Here is a 16,691-nt window from a genome sequence, read left to right as displayed (position 1 = left end):
TTGAGATTGGGACCCACCTCACTTTTATTTTTATTATCCTTTTTTTAAACACTTTTCTACATATAATATGTCATATATTTGAGTCTTAGGGCTAAAGTGATAAATTTGTGCAAGTCTTATTGAGTCTTAACAAGAATTTGATGACATCATTTTTAATGAGGACCCCCAAAAATGATGTCACATCCAAGTCTTAAGATTTGAGGCTAAACTCGCTCTTATATATGCAAAAATAAATATCGGCCACTTTTCACTTACTACTTCATTTTATATGAATAGTAAATGAAAAAAAAAAGAATGGATCTATAAAATTAGTACTACCGAAATTTTCAGCCTTTATTGACATGCATGGTTGATTACTAAATTTAATAGGCAAAAGCTAACGAGCGCCCCGTGAGCGTTGGATAAGCGAGCTAAAAGTAGAAGGATTACATTAAAATTAACATTAATTACACTGATCGATGCGTGATTTTGTCATGGTTTCCCAAATTAATACCACTTTAGGTGACATTTTAAAAGCTTATCCAACGCCCCTTGGTTAGCAAGATCCAATTTAACAATTTACTTCATCACTATATATATATGGAGCACTTTTGTTGATAACATGATGATTACAAAATTAAACTTTGACAATATTTTTTTTGGTGTTAAGAGAGTCACAAGGGGCAGGTGATGAAAATATAATCGATTTCAGAATTATATAAAATCGGAAGAAAAGCTCTAACCACCAGTTACCTCGCACTCTATGGACTTTCACAATATCCATGGTACTAACTTTGAGTTTTTGGCCTTACAACTTAAACTTTATGCACCTTAATTGCAATGTACAACCGATTATTGCTCATTTAATTTTCTCAACTATAATACAAACGACTTTGTGTATCTTACAATGTACAACCATTAGTTCGATCATTTTCTCAAACAAACAATCTACGTACATGTTTGTTCAAATGAGTTTTTGTTAATAGGAATCTAAGTTAGCCATGGACAAGTGTCATATACGAAGTATAAGTTATTTGTTCAAATAAAAAACCTATTTTTACAATAAAAATCTATTTTTCTTTTAGTATTATTTGTATGAAGGAAGTCATTTCTTTTTTCTTTTTTTAGTAATATAAGTAAATAATGAATATCCAAAATTCCATGAGAAATCAAAGAGTGAATTTAGGGGGGAACACAAATATTTTCACCGCACAAAATTTAGTAGTGACATGCCTTATAAAAATCCCCAAACCATTTTCTATAATACACTCAAAAAACTAGCTAAGCAATATTCCATTAATTTGGCAAGCATGTATAAATTTTCTTGGGGAATAGTTGTATTTGCAATAGCAATTTTAAATCAACATGTAGTCATATTTGCGGTCTTCACGTTTCAATAAAGAATGAATTGCCTGGCAATCAGCCTATAAAAATTCATTGCAAATCCAAGAATGACGATTTGGGTTATCACTGTTATGGGGTAATTTTGTACAGTGGTTGACCGATAATGATAGTCAACGATCGACGCTACAAGACCGGGTCAAGATAGTTACGAGTGCTTCCTAGAATCAAGGAGGGACAATGGGTCAACAAGAATAATTCTTCAAAGTTCTTATTACGTATCTACACTCTAAGCAAGTTTAAGTTCATTGGAGACCAAGTAAAAGGGATAACCGCTACTCCCACTATTTGAGGATGTGGTGGAGGAAATCATGCAACAACCGCCCGAAGTATCTCACAACCACGATGCGCTACTTTAAAGCTCTATAAATAGGAAAGCTCTCTTCCTATGAAGGGGTCAATCCGGCATATGTAATCTCCCTCTATCATATACTGCTCTTTCTCACCCGAATTTCCATCATCTAGATCTTCCATTACCAAAATGCATAACCAAGCTACTATATTTAATCCTTTAATTCGAAGCCATTACCCACGTATAGAGTTTCCATATATAATCCTTTAGATTCCACTCCACTCACCCATGATTAATCCCATTACATAATATACTCTATTCATCTCAAACCTTCCTTATAATCCCAGGAACTACAATATGTAAAGCAAACCCTTTGACCTACCGTTACATGGACATTCCACTACAAATACTCCCACCTTGCTACTATATTTTAATCTCTTATATAATCTTGCAAGGATATAATTCTACACACAAGACTACAACCAATCAATCCCCCTGATCATACTACAAAGACCACGTACTAGCTGATTACTTTTACTTCTATATATGCTTTATTGTTATCAATTAATATACACATATTGTACTTGTAAATATTGGCTATATGCCCGTACTATAGTGTATTGGTGGCCTCATTGCCACCCGCGGTTTTTACCCACCTTCATTGGGGTTTTCCGCGTCACCATATCATGTCTCCTTCCTCTCCCTTTATTTTTCTGTTATTTACATTCCGCATTCCATGCTCCTTATTTTAATTTAGTTGATCCGTAGCCCGTATCCCACATCAAATCCTACTTGACGAAATTTAGCATAAACAATCACATACTAAATGTTCATCAAGCATTTTCATGGAAATTTAAACCAAATATTTTTAATACTACCCTTTATTGGTGCAATGTTTGGTCTAAAAAATATGGCTACATGAAAAGTGACGTTTTTGTTATGAAAGATGATTTTTACCACCATTGTGATTATAAAGATTGCAATTGGATTGTAACGGATCAAGGGCTTAATGTTATAGATTACAAAACTAATAAACCCGTGTTATGGAGCAAGTGGAATGGATCGCCCAAGTAGAAGAATGACAAGAATCAAATATATAGGTCACCCGTTCATGTTCAAGATTATTTAGGTGGTTAGGATAAATATTTTGTCCTTTTTTCTTCTTTTTAAAAAAAAAAAAAAAATCTTGTATTTGTTTAAAATTTCTGTATTTTTATTCAGAAAACTTGCAAAATGTATTTTCATGAAAAAGAAATAAACTATTGAGGTATATTTGACAAGTAAGCTATCTTCAATAGGTTTTATTTATTACTTATTTATTTTATTCAATTTCATGTAAGGTGCACATACAAATAATGTTTGTAGTGTGCTTTAGGTTCAAATAGATAACTAGCAACAAAAACAAAATTTCTCAAAGAGCAAAATTGTCCACAACCATAATGCATCATTTAATTGAAAATTTGCTAAGCCTATCATTACTTATGGAATAATGATGATGTGTTTTTGTGTAGGTGAACTGTTGTGAGAGATGAGAGGATGTCTCATTTAATTTTACCCATTTCGATTATGCAAACCTGTTTGTATTCGCCCTTTATGCACAGATGAACAGCCTGAACAATGGATAGGAACATCTAATCATAAATAACGATAATGTGACAATTTATTTGAGGCGAAAGGAGTATTGGCTTAAGAAAAACCCTATCAAACTTCTCACATTGAGTGACTACATGTTAGAAGTTTGTAACATGACTGTCGCATACAAGGGATAACATACATCTTACATTAATTTTAAAAGGTAACTCAGCTTTTATTATCATAAGCAACTATGTTCTGGGGTTCACATTCAGGACTGAAAAGGCGGACCAGAAGAGCCGTTGTTGAGCTAACAGATACAGCTCCACAAGCTGCCCATCTGAGACTTCTGGGAATTGTTACTCTTGATCCTGACAGATATAGAAAGCCACAAGAATGAATGAAAACAAATGAAATCAACAAAAATGCCGCATACAAATTTAGAGATTGCAATATTAAGTGCTGAATTAGAAATGAAATATGCCAATTGGGCAATTCCTTGACAAATATGCCAATTCCTCAAAATATGCCAATTCCTTGAGTCAACCAACAATGATAAATTTTGGGAATGTTGGTAATAATTCAGGTAAAAAATGACAAACAAACCCAAGTTTAGGCCATCTTTTTAATTTAATCACACATTTTAAAGGGACATAATCATAATTGTAATATTTCTAATTTTTGTTGGGTTTAATTTTGTATGATGTACTAGCATAAACAGTAGAAAATACAAAAGCTTCTCAACTATTTTGAGAAGATAGTCAGGATACACCCAAAAATAGGACTTTGTGACTGTCTAGGCGATTGAAACTTTGAATTTTTCAGGTCAATTACATAGTATAATTTAGCTACATCTGTTGATATCTCTAATACTTGGTGAATGACAAAATCACCAGTGATAAAACTTGAGGACAAATCAAATAACATAAGACTAAAGTAAACGTAAGCTCGTATATAAACCATCCTACTACGAGTATAACTAATATTACCATAGTTAGCAAGCTCTAAAGATACATTTTGATTATTTGGCTCCTTCCAGTGAAATTTGGATTTAGCAGTTGATATGCCTAATGTTTTCTTGCCCATAAGAAATAATCTAACACCGGGATAATCTTCAACCAGCCCAGAGGTAAAAGTTTTTGCCCAGTGAATGTTCTGTGACAATCTAAATGGAGGAAATAGTACTAGTACTACATCTACGCACTAATGCAGAAAAGATCATTACAATTGCATAGGTTATAAAATGTTATTATCATCAAAGCAATTCAGTACAAACACCTATTCTACTTAGACTTGGTAAGAAGTGTCAGACACAAGTATGTGCAGTGTCAGACATGGCCAATTTATGAAATTTTGGCTACTATTGATCCAAATTGAAGTGTTTAATACTCTAACACCTATGCTCAAGAGTCAAGCATCTGGCACGGATACTTGATGTGAAACAAAGAGACAGAGTAAAATAGAGGAGCACTAAAAGCATGAGTCTACAGTGTGAGCCATCCTCATGCAGCACAGTATACTTCAAACCTCACTCTTTTGAATATTATCCTAACTGGTTCACTCCATTACTCTCTCTGACTGCTTAATGATTGAGCATATAAATATTTTCTCAGTGTTATATTCCTTTTCTTTAATATTGGGAGTGGACCTGAAAAAACCACACCTCAAATTCTCAATATAAGAGATGTAGACATTAACCCACCTGCACAACTGCTATCAGACTTATCAATTCATTCATGCCCACAAGGCCACATGTATACATGAAGGAATCTCTAACACAAGGCATATGATAATACATGAAACTGACTAGGTACATTATAAATTAATAGCGGCAAATTATGCTGTGGTAATGGCATGGCCACGCTTTCTAGTCTTCATCAGTTGATAAGGCAAGAATTTAGATTGCCTAAAGGAAGACATAAACTTAAACTTTGAGCTCCATCTGTTTTATTCATTATACATTAACTGCAATAATCCTATTCATTCCTCAAGATTAAGCTAATAACCATATTAAAATAGCTAAAATAAGAAGTCTGGGGGCAGATAGGGTGATGACAAATGAGACAATGACAGTAAGCAAAGATAAATCAGGATCATTGATTTGATCATCTCATCATCCAATGAATTCATAATCCTGTATATAGATACTTTCTCAGCTCAAAACTTTTGAAATACACTTACTGCTATGTTCATGGGTACTTTAGAAAATGATGCGAAGATATTATGAGCATGAGCTGCTATAATTCTTCAAAGGTGGGAGCTAAACTGTTATGGACTGACTTGGTACTTTCTGATTTAAGGACTAATTAAGATATAAAAGCTTGATAATTTAGATTGATAATGGCAGAATTTGGGTACAAAAGGATAGATTAATAGCTTAAGGCTATCACTCTCTTGATAACTTTAGGTTATCACTCTCCTAGTAACTTGAGGTTACTACTCTCACATTTTTCCTCACAATTCACATGATGTCTTAGTTCATATACTATCCCCTATTTATACTAAGGCAAAGGAGTCAAGGACTACTACCCTAAAAGAATTAGACTTCCCAAAATACCCTTCCTAATGTTGGTCTATTACATAAACCAAGAGAAAATCACAAGAGGGCACATTGGAAAGTTTAAGTAATAAGATTTACAAAGTATATCTGCTTACAACCAAATGACCATTACAGGTAATTCCCCCCAAAAAAGATGGGAGAAATCAGGGAATCCTACATGGTATGCATATGCTTTGGATTTTCCTATTTCATTCTCATCTATGCAGTGCCCTTGTTCGAACTTTTGCAAGTTAAAACATTCCCCCCAACTGTCTAGATGTTCTTCCTGGTCTTGAACATTGAATTTGCTTATGAGAAAGGGGGAATAGAGCACTCATATATGTCCAAAGGGTTTCTAGGTGTGGTTTGGGGTAAAGGAGGGTGAGAGTCCATGAGCCCTACATAGCCTACTAGAGGTAGAAATGAGTCCCCAAAGGATTTGGAGAGGAACTTAAAACATTATCTAAGGAATGACTTCTCCAACCAGGTGGGTGAAGGGAGAGGAGTTAAAGCAGTTGAAATTAGACTATCATAAATAGAGTTACACATAATTTTGTAGTACAAAAGTTCAGAAGACAGAGGCACCATAAATTTCTCAAGATTTGTTACTACATAAAAGTCAAAAGACCTATATAACAGGTAGTTCCTCATGAGTTTTTCTCTTTTTTAATACAAACAACAAGGAAGACAGAGACGCGAATGTGTTAACTGATATGAATCAGTATACCCCATGTAGTAACGAGTAGTGCAAACTTGTAATGAAGCAGATTAAGATCAATAGAAGCCAAAAAAAAAACACATACCATAGTGCATTCTACACAAGACCCAAAAACCCAATGCTCCACCAACTGTAAAAATCCCAGCTGTTTGTCTCATTAATCTTGAGCAAGGCTTCGCATCTGATCGCATGAGCTCACCATCAGACCACCCAAGAGCACGTCTCAACGCCATCAAACAGTTGTTTCTTACAAACCTAGCTAATTGCTTGAAATATTCTCGTCGAAAATTTTCCTTTCCAGATTTCTACTAGAATAGTATTTTTTTTTTTTTCAGGATTAGCTTACTCAAATGACACAAATGTACCTGATCAAGCATTACACAGCACCCCATCAGCAAACACGCAAATCTAGCTCGCGTAATCAAATTAATCAAATGCCATATTCATCTAATTAATCACTACCTAGCAAGCAAAACTGCAAAACTGCAAAACTCAAATGCTATCCACTACCTGGGGTCTGCTAACGAATCATTTGCCTACAGACTAGCCTCCAAATCACTACTGCATACCTTAAATTTGCTAATTTGACAGAGTAATCAACAACCATTACTAAGTATAGCAGAATTTAATACTCCAAGAATCCAATTTTGTTCATCAAAGTTCAATTTTTTCTGCGGAATTTTATCGAACACCTGATGTGCATACTCCAAAAACTCATCTTTCAACTACACAACCACATTTCTAAGACTTCCTATTCTTGATTTATGGATTTTTTCTCATACCCACAAATTTAATCAATCCCATCAAATAAAAATGATCCTTCTTTAAATCTTTAATACAAACACTCAAATTTATTCTCACTTGCATTGATACTAGGATTAGAGAGGATTATATTAAACTCAAAATCATTAATTAGCTGCTATAATTTTAATAAATTAAAGAGAAATAAACCAAAGTTTAAAATGCATAATAGTTGAGTTTACAAGAATTAAGGGCACATTTTAAGAAACATGAAAGAAGAAGCTTTACCTCCCGATTTCTTACCCGAAGGAGATCTTTCCAAAGTCGGGGAGAAAGAAAGAATTTATGGACTTGTTATTTTAGAAAAACATTGGTCTGTTTTTTTTTTTTTTTTTTTTGGGTCTATTGTATTTTACGGAGTACTACGTATCTGAAAAATATTTTATTAATAAAGGTAGTAGACTAGTAGGGTACTCCTATTTTTTTTTTCTTTCGTATTGGAAAAGAAAAATCGATAGAAAGACAATAACCTGAATCAACTTAAACAAATCGATGTTTCATGGTACAAATAAAACGATGAATCATGTACTTGTAATTGACAATTTTGGTAAGTAGACAAAGAAGTTACAAAGACTTTTTTTAACCTATAATAACGCGCGTTCTCAAGGATTTTAATAATAGACACTTTTGACACTTAAGGGATGTTATAGACCTTACAGAGTTACAGTTCAAGAATTACTTGAATTTACAAGGCTACAATTGTTAAGATGTCTTTTATAGAGTATATCTTAAAAAAGAAGGTGAAGAAAGTGACACAAGAGAATTGGGCTTAAATCTTATTCGATTAAGTTAAGTTCAACTAAGACGCTAAGTCGCTGATGTAATGTGGAAATGATTTTATAAATACATGCTCCCACCCCATTAAGGAGTAGTAGCGTAGCCGCTAAATGAGATAAAATACGTCTATGATAACAAGAAAAATAAGCAAACACAATTACACAATGCTTAACAAACGTATATTTTCATATTAAATTTAATTCAACTCCATTTGATTCGGCTTAACCATGCTCTAAAAGGCAAGGGTTAGAAAGTAAGGTGGTGGAATATAAATAAAGATAATACAATAAGTTATCACGAGTTTACGACGACATGAGTCATAATTGAGTAATCCATGCCTTGAATTCCAAATATTGATTGTGATCGTGAAACATGACTACATTTTTTTTGAGAGATGAAACGTGACTACATGAGGAGTGAAATTACGATAATCCCAAATTAACAGCTTTTCATTAATTGTGGCCCTATAGTTATTGATTTTATTACAAAAATACCATGCTCGTTGGTTTATTTGGTTGTTTATATACTTGATTTACATGTACTTTTTTTAAATAAATTACGAAGTATAAAAAAGAGACAAAAGACGGTAATAAAGTGATGAATCGGGGATACTCATTCTGGATTGAAGGTGATGTTGAGAAGGTTGTGCTTAATGTTAGGCGGGCAAAGGAGGGCTTTTCCCCTATTTGGTTGATCTATGATGATGTAGATCGTCTTGGCAAATCTTTTCATGTTTCTCACGTACGTATAAGGGTATAACAGGAAATACGGTAGCTCATCTTGTGGCATGATGGGATACTTGAAGTAGTGATGAACTTATTTGTATTGTTAATATATCGCAAAGTCTTTTGACCCTTAGGGATTTTGATTTGGAATAAAATCCTACTTACGTCTTCCCTAAAAAAAAAAAAAAAAATGATGAATCGGAGATTGCTCATAGAATTACTATTGAGTCATAAACTCGTTGGACTCGTGAGTCGTGACACAATGGATCAGAATTTTTACCCATCTCTCTCTCTTTCTCGAAAATCCCTTTATTTTTATTTTAAAAATTAATTTATTCCTTTTCTTTTCAAATCACACACAATCTTCCAGATTAGGGTTTCCAAACTTTCTCTCTCTTCGTTTTTCACCTTCATTTTTCTCCCTTTTCCCTCCAATCCAACACTCGTCGTCTGCAATTTCTTCCCTTTCTGGTAAGTTTAATCCCTAGAATTTCAATTTTTATTGTTGTTTCTGGTTTATGGATTCAATTTGTTTGAGATTGCGTGCAACATTCGCTGTTTTCTTGCGCTAAATTTGCTTAATTTTGCCGTTAGTTAGCTAGAAATCACTAAGCTAACCCTAATTTTAACAATTTGAGAGGTTTAGAGAAGAAGGGGGAGAGATGGATGATGCTGAAGGGGTAGGAGGAGGGGGAGGAGATCAGGTGGAGCAATTCCACCGTAATGAAGCGATTTCTGCTGTTACTGATGAGGGTTTTGGTGAGGAAGATGATGATTATGAGGATCTTTATAATGATGTTAATGTAGGAGAAGGGTTTTTGCAATCATTGAGGAAAAATGAGGAAGTAGGGTTTAGGAATGATGGAGAAAGTAGTAGGCTTGAACCTCCTCAGTCTCAGTCTCAATCTCAGCATCCCCCACCCCCCTTTTTGTCTGAGGATGATGGGTTGTCGATACCGGGTGTTGGGCAGGGTGAGGGAGAGAGAAAGTTTGAGGGTGATGTGGGTAGAGTAGATGGGTTTCAGAATCAGGGTTTAAGAGGGAATGATGTTAAGGGCCCTGTACAGCCTAATGGTGGTATGGGTTCTGGTTCTGGAGCTGGGGTGTCTGGTGCAGGGTGTGGTTACGGAGGTGGACTGAGGGTTGAGTTAGGGCCGCATTCGAGTAAAGTAGGTGATGTAGATGAGCAAGGAGTTAATAGTATGCCACCTCAAGGGATTAGTCAACCCCAGCAACCTCATGGGATGAGTATAGGAAATGAGGGAATTGTTAGACAGGGTGGTGGTGGGGTTGTGAATGGGACTGCTGGGAACATGAGTGGAACAGGAAGTTCTGCCGTGCAAGTTACACCAATGGGTGCTGGTATGGGTGGTGCTGGTGGAGGAGGGGGTGGTGGGAATGTTCTTTTTGTTGGAGATTTGCATTGGTGGACTACGGATGCAGAACTTGAAACTGAGCTTGTCAAGTATGGGAATGTTAAAGAAGTTAAGTTCTTTGATGAAAAAGCTAGTGGGAAGTCGAAGGGATATTGCCAGGTTGAGTTCTATGATGCTGCTGCTGCTTTAGCTTGTAAGGAGGGAATGAATGGACATGTTTTCAATGGCAGGCCATGTGTTGTTGCATTTGCTTCTCCATTTACTGTCAAGAGGATGGGTGAGGCACAGGTTAATAGAAATCAACAGACGACACCACAAACACTTTCACAACCTAGGAGAGGCCCTGCCGAGGGTGGAAATAAGCCAACTGGGAACAACATATCAACTGGTGGCAATTACCAAGGTGGGGATCAAAACAGAAATTTTGGGAGAGGCAGTTGGGGAAGAGGCAATCCTCAAGGCATGGGTGGTAGGGGCCCAGTTGGACCTATAAGAAACAGGCCTGCTGGGGGGATGGCTGGAAGAGGTATTATGGGGAATGGTGGCAATGGGTTTGGTCAAGGTATGGGGCCATCTCCTCCGATGATGCATCCTCAAGCCATGATGGGTCAAGGTTTTGATCCTGGTTTTGGAGGGCCTATGGGGAGAATGGGCAATTATGGTGGATTCCCGGGTGGACCTCAACCTCCATTTCAAGGATTAATGTCAAATTTCCCACCTGTGGGTAATGTTGGCCTGCCTGGTGTAGCTCCACATGTGAATCCTGCATTCTTTGGAAGAGGCATGCCCATGAATGGGATGGGAATGATGCCTAATGCTGGTGTTGATGGTCCTAATATGGGTATGTGGTCTGATCCCAATATGGGTGCATGGGCTGGTGATGAGCATGCTGGGAGAGCTGCAGAGTCCAGCTATGGGGAAGAAGCTGTTTCTGACCATCAATATGGAGAGGCAAGCCATGACCGGACTGGTTGGCAGAATCCTGTTAAAGAAAAGGTTCCTGATAGAGACTTTTCAGGGTCTTCTGATAGGAAGTATCGGGAAGATAGGGAGCCTGGATATGACAGGGATATACCTAGAGAGAAAGAGGCAGCACACGATCATGAATGGACAGATGGAAGACATCGTGATGACAGAGAAACTCGTGACCGTGAGAGGGACCGTGATCGTGAACGCTCACGTGACCGTGATCGTGACCGTTCTCGTGATCGAGTTCGTGAGCGAGAAAGGGACAGGGATCGCTACAGAGAAGACAGAGATAGGTATGCTGATCATCATAGGTACAGGGACCGTGAAGCAGATTATGATGAAGAATGGGAGAGGCGGCCATCGAGGACTCATAGTAAGTCCCGTGTGTCCCAAGAAGAAGAGCGTCCAAGATCTAGAGATGCTGACTATGGGAAGAGGAGGAGGATAACTTCTGAATAGCTGATATTTACTACTATGTTTGCTTTTGAGGCTGGAAGACTGGGGGGTTCACTGTGCTTCTTAGCTTCTACCTTTTTTGGGTCACAAGTTATGATTCATTTCTTAAGTCACTCATGTTCCTTATGTTTCTGGGGTGTGCTTTTCTGCTCTTATGCAGGAGGTAAGTCATTGACCATCTCTTATTTCTTTCCTGCCATTTTATCTACCGAGCCATCTTTGTTTCATTTCTGTTTACTTTATAAATGAACTTTATTACTTGCTGCTGCTTCATTCAAGTATAGAATATTGACAGTATAGCATTGAGAATTCCTTATTTTAATTTATAGATATGTGTGATTAAGGGTCATCTATTAAATAATTTTGGGTTACTCCAATATTGTTTATAAGACAGGACCAAATATTGTTTGTCTGTGTACGTGCATTTGTGATGATTGACTGTTGAGTGGTGTTATATGTGTCTTTTTGCTAGATTCATGCTGATTTGTTCTTCGTTTTGAATTGTAATTGGCTTCCTATAAGCTCCTACAGGTTATCTTATTTTGGTGTAAATAGTGAAATTTTACCTATTGCACTGCAAAGTACACAATACTCCTTTAATTTCTTCACCCACTATGTAATATGTTGTGGCCTGGGTTTCATGGTATACTCTTCAGTTGGTGTTACAGGTCTATTTGCATGATCTAGAATTTTATTTGATGTACTTGATTTTTGAATAAATATGAAGATTTTGCTGATTGTAGGTTCTTTACATCATAATTAAGTTGGTCTTTAGTTTGTTGTTACACCATACCCTGGACTAGAAGCTACTGAATGTGACTTTTTGTTATATAACATTTAAATTTTTAGTTTCTATCCATTTATTTTGGAGATTTATTTGTCTGTAGAAGTTGCTAATCTCATGAATGATACCTGTGGATCTTTTATCATCTCCTTTAAGTTTTGAATGTTAGGAGTTTTTTGATGAATAATTATTAATCTTGGATTTTTCTCTTCTATCAATTCTACATAATTTTGTGCCTGCTGCTTTATTGAACTGTTCTGTAATGATTCCTAGACTTGATACATGCAATAGGCATAGCCATTGCTAGAGGTAGCAAGTTATGAAGGTTTGTGCTTTAATGTGATCAAGTTTTTGGGAAAGGCTCGTGTAAGGACTAGGTGTTATAATATACTTGTAGCAAAAGATAGTAGGATCTTGAACTTGGTCATATTCATGTATCTCATTTTGTTCTCAATATTAATGTGAATATACCAAGCATAGTAGAAACTCTCACCTTTGTTGTGAACGTACAAGCCTTGTACTATCAAACTATGATATACAAACTATGATAGACTTCAAAGAATTTTTGAAAATTTGATCCAAATTCGGCATAAATGCCGCTGTTTTATAATTCATGTAGAAATGTTTGCTCTAATAGGCTGTTCTGTGGCTTTTTTACGAGTCCTTGAAGGTCATGCTTATTGTCCTGCCTGAATCAAGAGACATGCTTGCAAAATATATTGGCTAATCTGGATTTTTACTTTTAATTTTACTCATGGGAATGTTTGAAGTAATATACCACTCCGAATCAGGAGTAATATTAATGCTTGGTCTATGTCTGTTCAATTTCATAATCTGTTTTTTTTTTTTTTTTTTCCTTTTCTTATTCTAAATATTCTCTGATGAGATCTATCTGTTTGTAGTTGTTGAAAGCAACTTCGACTCAGAGACTGAAGCTGGAGTGGGAGGCTCTTTGGAGATGAACATAACCTTGAGGTTTCGAAGTTGAAGTCGTATGCATGGTGTCCGGATCCTGCAAAACATCACACCGCCCTTTTACCGTTTAGATGTTAGCTGTCTTTTCAGTTTTTACGTTCTAGTTGGAAATTTATCAATGAAAACAAGTGTTGTGGTTGATGATGCGTATGGCTTGAGAACCTTAAAAAAGTCTCAATATTCTGGAAATTAATATTTGGATGCTATGTAATAAGAAGTAGGATTTAGCTCCCAGAGGTTGTTGCTTATGTTCTTTATATTTTGTTGGATTTTTGTTGTATCTTTCTCTTAGCCTCCTCTTTGTTGTATTCTTTGTAGTTGTCGCCTTTTAATTTTCGTCTTGTGTATATATTCCTGTCTATAGCTCATGTTGATCTTGTGTACATAAGTTTAGATGATTATAGAGAATTTTTCTAACCATTCTTTCAATACAAATTTCTTTCACATGATAAATTGATGAGATTTAGTTTTTGACTTGTTTTCTTTCTACTCCTTGAAGGCAGTTTCTACTCTAACTTCACCTAGTTATACCCAACTTTAATGGTATGTTATACTACCTCGTTACAGGTTATGTGCAACGATGGAAAAACGTCTAATCGTTGCGCATAACCTGTATCGGAGGTAGTACTATTTTATTGAGGCATTATCTTTTAATATGTCCTAATAAGGGTTGGGTACTTAGGCGCGTTCAGTTAATATGGTCATCTTTGTAGTAGACTATTGTATGACTTAAAGACAGATTAGTACTATATGATATCTGATTTGTAATGTAATCAAGTCAGTTGAATCCTTATTGTTGACCCAAATGATTTGATTATACACGCATAGTAGTATAGTACTATGCTTATGCGTACCCTTTATGTTTTCTTTTACTTACATCAAAGTCATTGATATCCAAAAATGGTTTTTCAAATACAACTTTTAAAGTGAATTAATTAGTACTTAAGTTTTATCATTTATATCCAACTTATTTGACGTTGGAGCTTGTACTAGCACAATTTTTTTTTTGTTTGTGTGTATTGAGTGTTAACTTACTTAGCACGGAGTATGAACTTTTAATCTGTCACTTCTCGCGAAGCAAGGATGGAGGTTATGTGTCAACAACAACACAATGCTGCAAAAAATTCTCAAGGCAAAATATTTTAAATATTCTGATTTTTGTGGTGCTTCTAGAGGATTTGATCCGAGCTATTCGTGGAGGAGTATTTGGGGGGCAAAATCTTTGCTCCTTGAGGGGTTAAAATGGAGAGTGGGAAACGGCTCTTCAATTAAGGTCTGGGAAGAGGATTGGATGGGTATTGATGGTTCAATTTCTACCCCGGCTGCTCCATTGCATTGTGACATTGATTTGCGGGTGAGTGAATTAATTGATTTTGATAATATGTGCTGGGATTCTGAGAAGGTGGCTGCCACCTTTTGTGAGGAGGACTGCTTGAGAGTTCTTGATACTCCTCTACCGTCTGCTTGGGTGGAGGACAGGAGGTTCTGGTGGCCCACTAAATCTGGTCTTTTCTCTGTTAAATCAGCTTATTGGCTTGGCAGATTAGGCAAGATACAGTCATGGGAATTGCTTCATGGAGATAATGAAAATCAATTATGGCGGGAGGTGTGGAGTTTGAATGCCCCTCCAAAGCTGCGACACTTTGTGTGGAGGGCCTGCAAAGGGTCTCTAGGAGTGATGGAAATGCTACATTTTCGCCATATACAACCTTCAAGTTGGTGCTCCATCTGTGATGAGGCTAGTGAGTCTATAATCCATGCATTATTTTACTGTAAGCACGCTGTGAGTATCTGGCAGCAAAGTGAGTTTCTGGAGTTATTAAATGATGCTCCAATGTCCTCATTTCAAGACTTGTTTTGCTGGGTGTCGAGCAGGCTTGATAAAGCACAGCTACGGGTCTTTTTATGTCTTACTTGGGCGGGGTGGTGCTGCAGAAATAAGGCTATATTTGGCGACACGGTTGAGATCAATGGTGTGATGATTGCTGCAAGTTTCGTCAGAATGTGCGAGGATTACTGTTTGTACAATGCCAGAGTTGGGGGATGTGTAAGTGCTCCTATTTCTTTCTCCTGTGCTAGTTGGGTTACGCCACAAGCTCATTTTGTTAAGGTTAATACTGATGCATATGTCCCCAGCAATGGTGGTGTGTGCCTAGGCGTGGTTATAAGGGATGAATGGGGGAAGATTCTGCTGGTTGCTACGAAGAGAACTCGTTGCAGATGGCCTCCTGAGATGGCAGAAGCTGCGGCTGCCTGCTATGGTACCCAGCTCGCGTGTAGGCTCGGCTTCACAAATGTGATACTTGAAGGTGACTCTTTGAACGTGTTGCGTGCAGTTAGAGATAGGCAAGAGGGTGCAGCTCCGATCTTTCACTTCTATGAAAGTATTTATAGAATGAGTGCTGAGTTTGTTGCTTTTAATTGTGTTCATGTTAGACGGGCGGGGAATACTATAGCTCACTTAGTTGCTAGAAGGGATACGGGTTCTAGTATGGAATGCATTTGTACGGATTCTGTTCCCCAAAGTGTTCAAACTTTGGCGGATCTTGATTTAATAAATTGATTCCCCGTGTTTGTCTTCAAAAAAAAAAAAAATGAACTATTTCATCTGAAATTTGTTTATCTTGTAAATGTTAGAATTTAATAAAACTCATTTTGTCTAGATTTAACTGAACTCGTCTTATGCTAATATTTGCGGGAATGGTTCTATGGGTAATGTGGATTCTCATTCTTTTCTTCCCTGGTGGAGAAAATTTTGGGCTGCGCCAATTTTGCCTCGTTGGAAACTTTTTGATTGGAAATTGTTACACAATGCTTTGCCTTTAGCAGCCATTCTCTCTACTCGAGGGCTTCCTATTGATCCTACATGTGCTTTTTGTCACTCTTCTGAAGAATCTCGTTCTCATCTGTTTCGAGATTGCTTTGCTATCTGTGGTATTTGAAGATCTGGTATCCTGGATATTAGATGGGATTTTATGCATCTTCCGCAGTTTGAAGACTGGGTTACTCGAACGATGTCCCAATTTTCGAAGTTGCACAATTGGGATGGCATCTCTTCGTTCTTTGCTATATTGTGGGCTGTTTGGGTTACTCGCAATCAGCTGCGGTTTCGTCTGTTTGGTCACCGCAAACCATTGTCCACTTAGCTACTGATTGGAAGACTCGTAGTAAGAGTGCTCAATGCTGGAAGGCTTTGGTATAATCTTCCAATGTGGTTCCTCTTGTGGCAAGTCAACCAGGGCAGCTCTTATCCTTACATGGTTACCTGCTATTGATCCCACTGTCTGTTTGGTTATAGATGGTGCTTGGGATTGTGTTTCGAATAGA

General features: G+C 36.8%; 2 protein-coding genes across 3 annotated transcripts; one reads left to right on the top strand and one right to left on the bottom strand.

The window, feature by feature from the left end:
• Positions 1 to 3,319: 3,319 nt before the first annotated feature.
• LOC145606026 (uncharacterized) lies at positions 3,320 to 7,633 on the bottom strand. Its single transcript, XM_081662087.1, has 3 exons — positions 7,531 to 7,633; positions 6,587 to 6,866; positions 3,320 to 3,615 (listed from the first exon to the last, which is right to left on the bottom strand). Exons 2-3 carry the CDS (start codon positions 6,732 to 6,734, stop codon positions 3,473 to 3,475), a joined length of 291 nt encoding a protein of 96 aa, XP_081518213.1. The 5' UTR covers positions 6,735 to 6,866; positions 7,531 to 7,633; the 3' UTR covers positions 3,320 to 3,472.
• Positions 7,634 to 9,148: 1,515 nt separating this feature from the next.
• LOC145604698 (uncharacterized) lies at positions 9,149 to 13,598 on the top strand. Of its 2 annotated transcripts, none has more exons than XM_081660613.1 (3): positions 9,149 to 9,275; positions 9,451 to 11,768; positions 13,292 to 13,598. In XM_081660613.1, the coding sequence occupies exon 2, from the start codon at positions 9,467 to 9,469 to the stop codon at positions 11,606 to 11,608; it is 2,142 nt and encodes a 713-aa protein (XP_081516739.1). In that variant the 5' UTR covers positions 9,149 to 9,275; positions 9,451 to 9,466; the 3' UTR covers positions 11,609 to 11,768; positions 13,292 to 13,598. The 2 variants fall into 2 exon arrangements, with proteins under 2 accessions (XP_081516739.1, XP_081516740.1); XM_081660614.1 differs by having other exon boundaries at positions 9,169 to 9,275; positions 9,445 to 11,768.
• Positions 13,599 to 16,691: the final 3,093 nt, after the last annotated feature.

The sequence above is a fragment of the Chenopodium album genome, chromosome 22 (genome assembly GCF_948465745.1).
Source record: "Chenopodium album chromosome 22, dcCheAlbu1.1, whole genome shotgun sequence".
Lineage (NCBI taxonomy): Eukaryota > Viridiplantae > Streptophyta > Magnoliopsida > Caryophyllales > Amaranthaceae > Chenopodium > Chenopodium album.
This window is presented reverse-complemented; position numbering and strand designations above follow the sequence as displayed.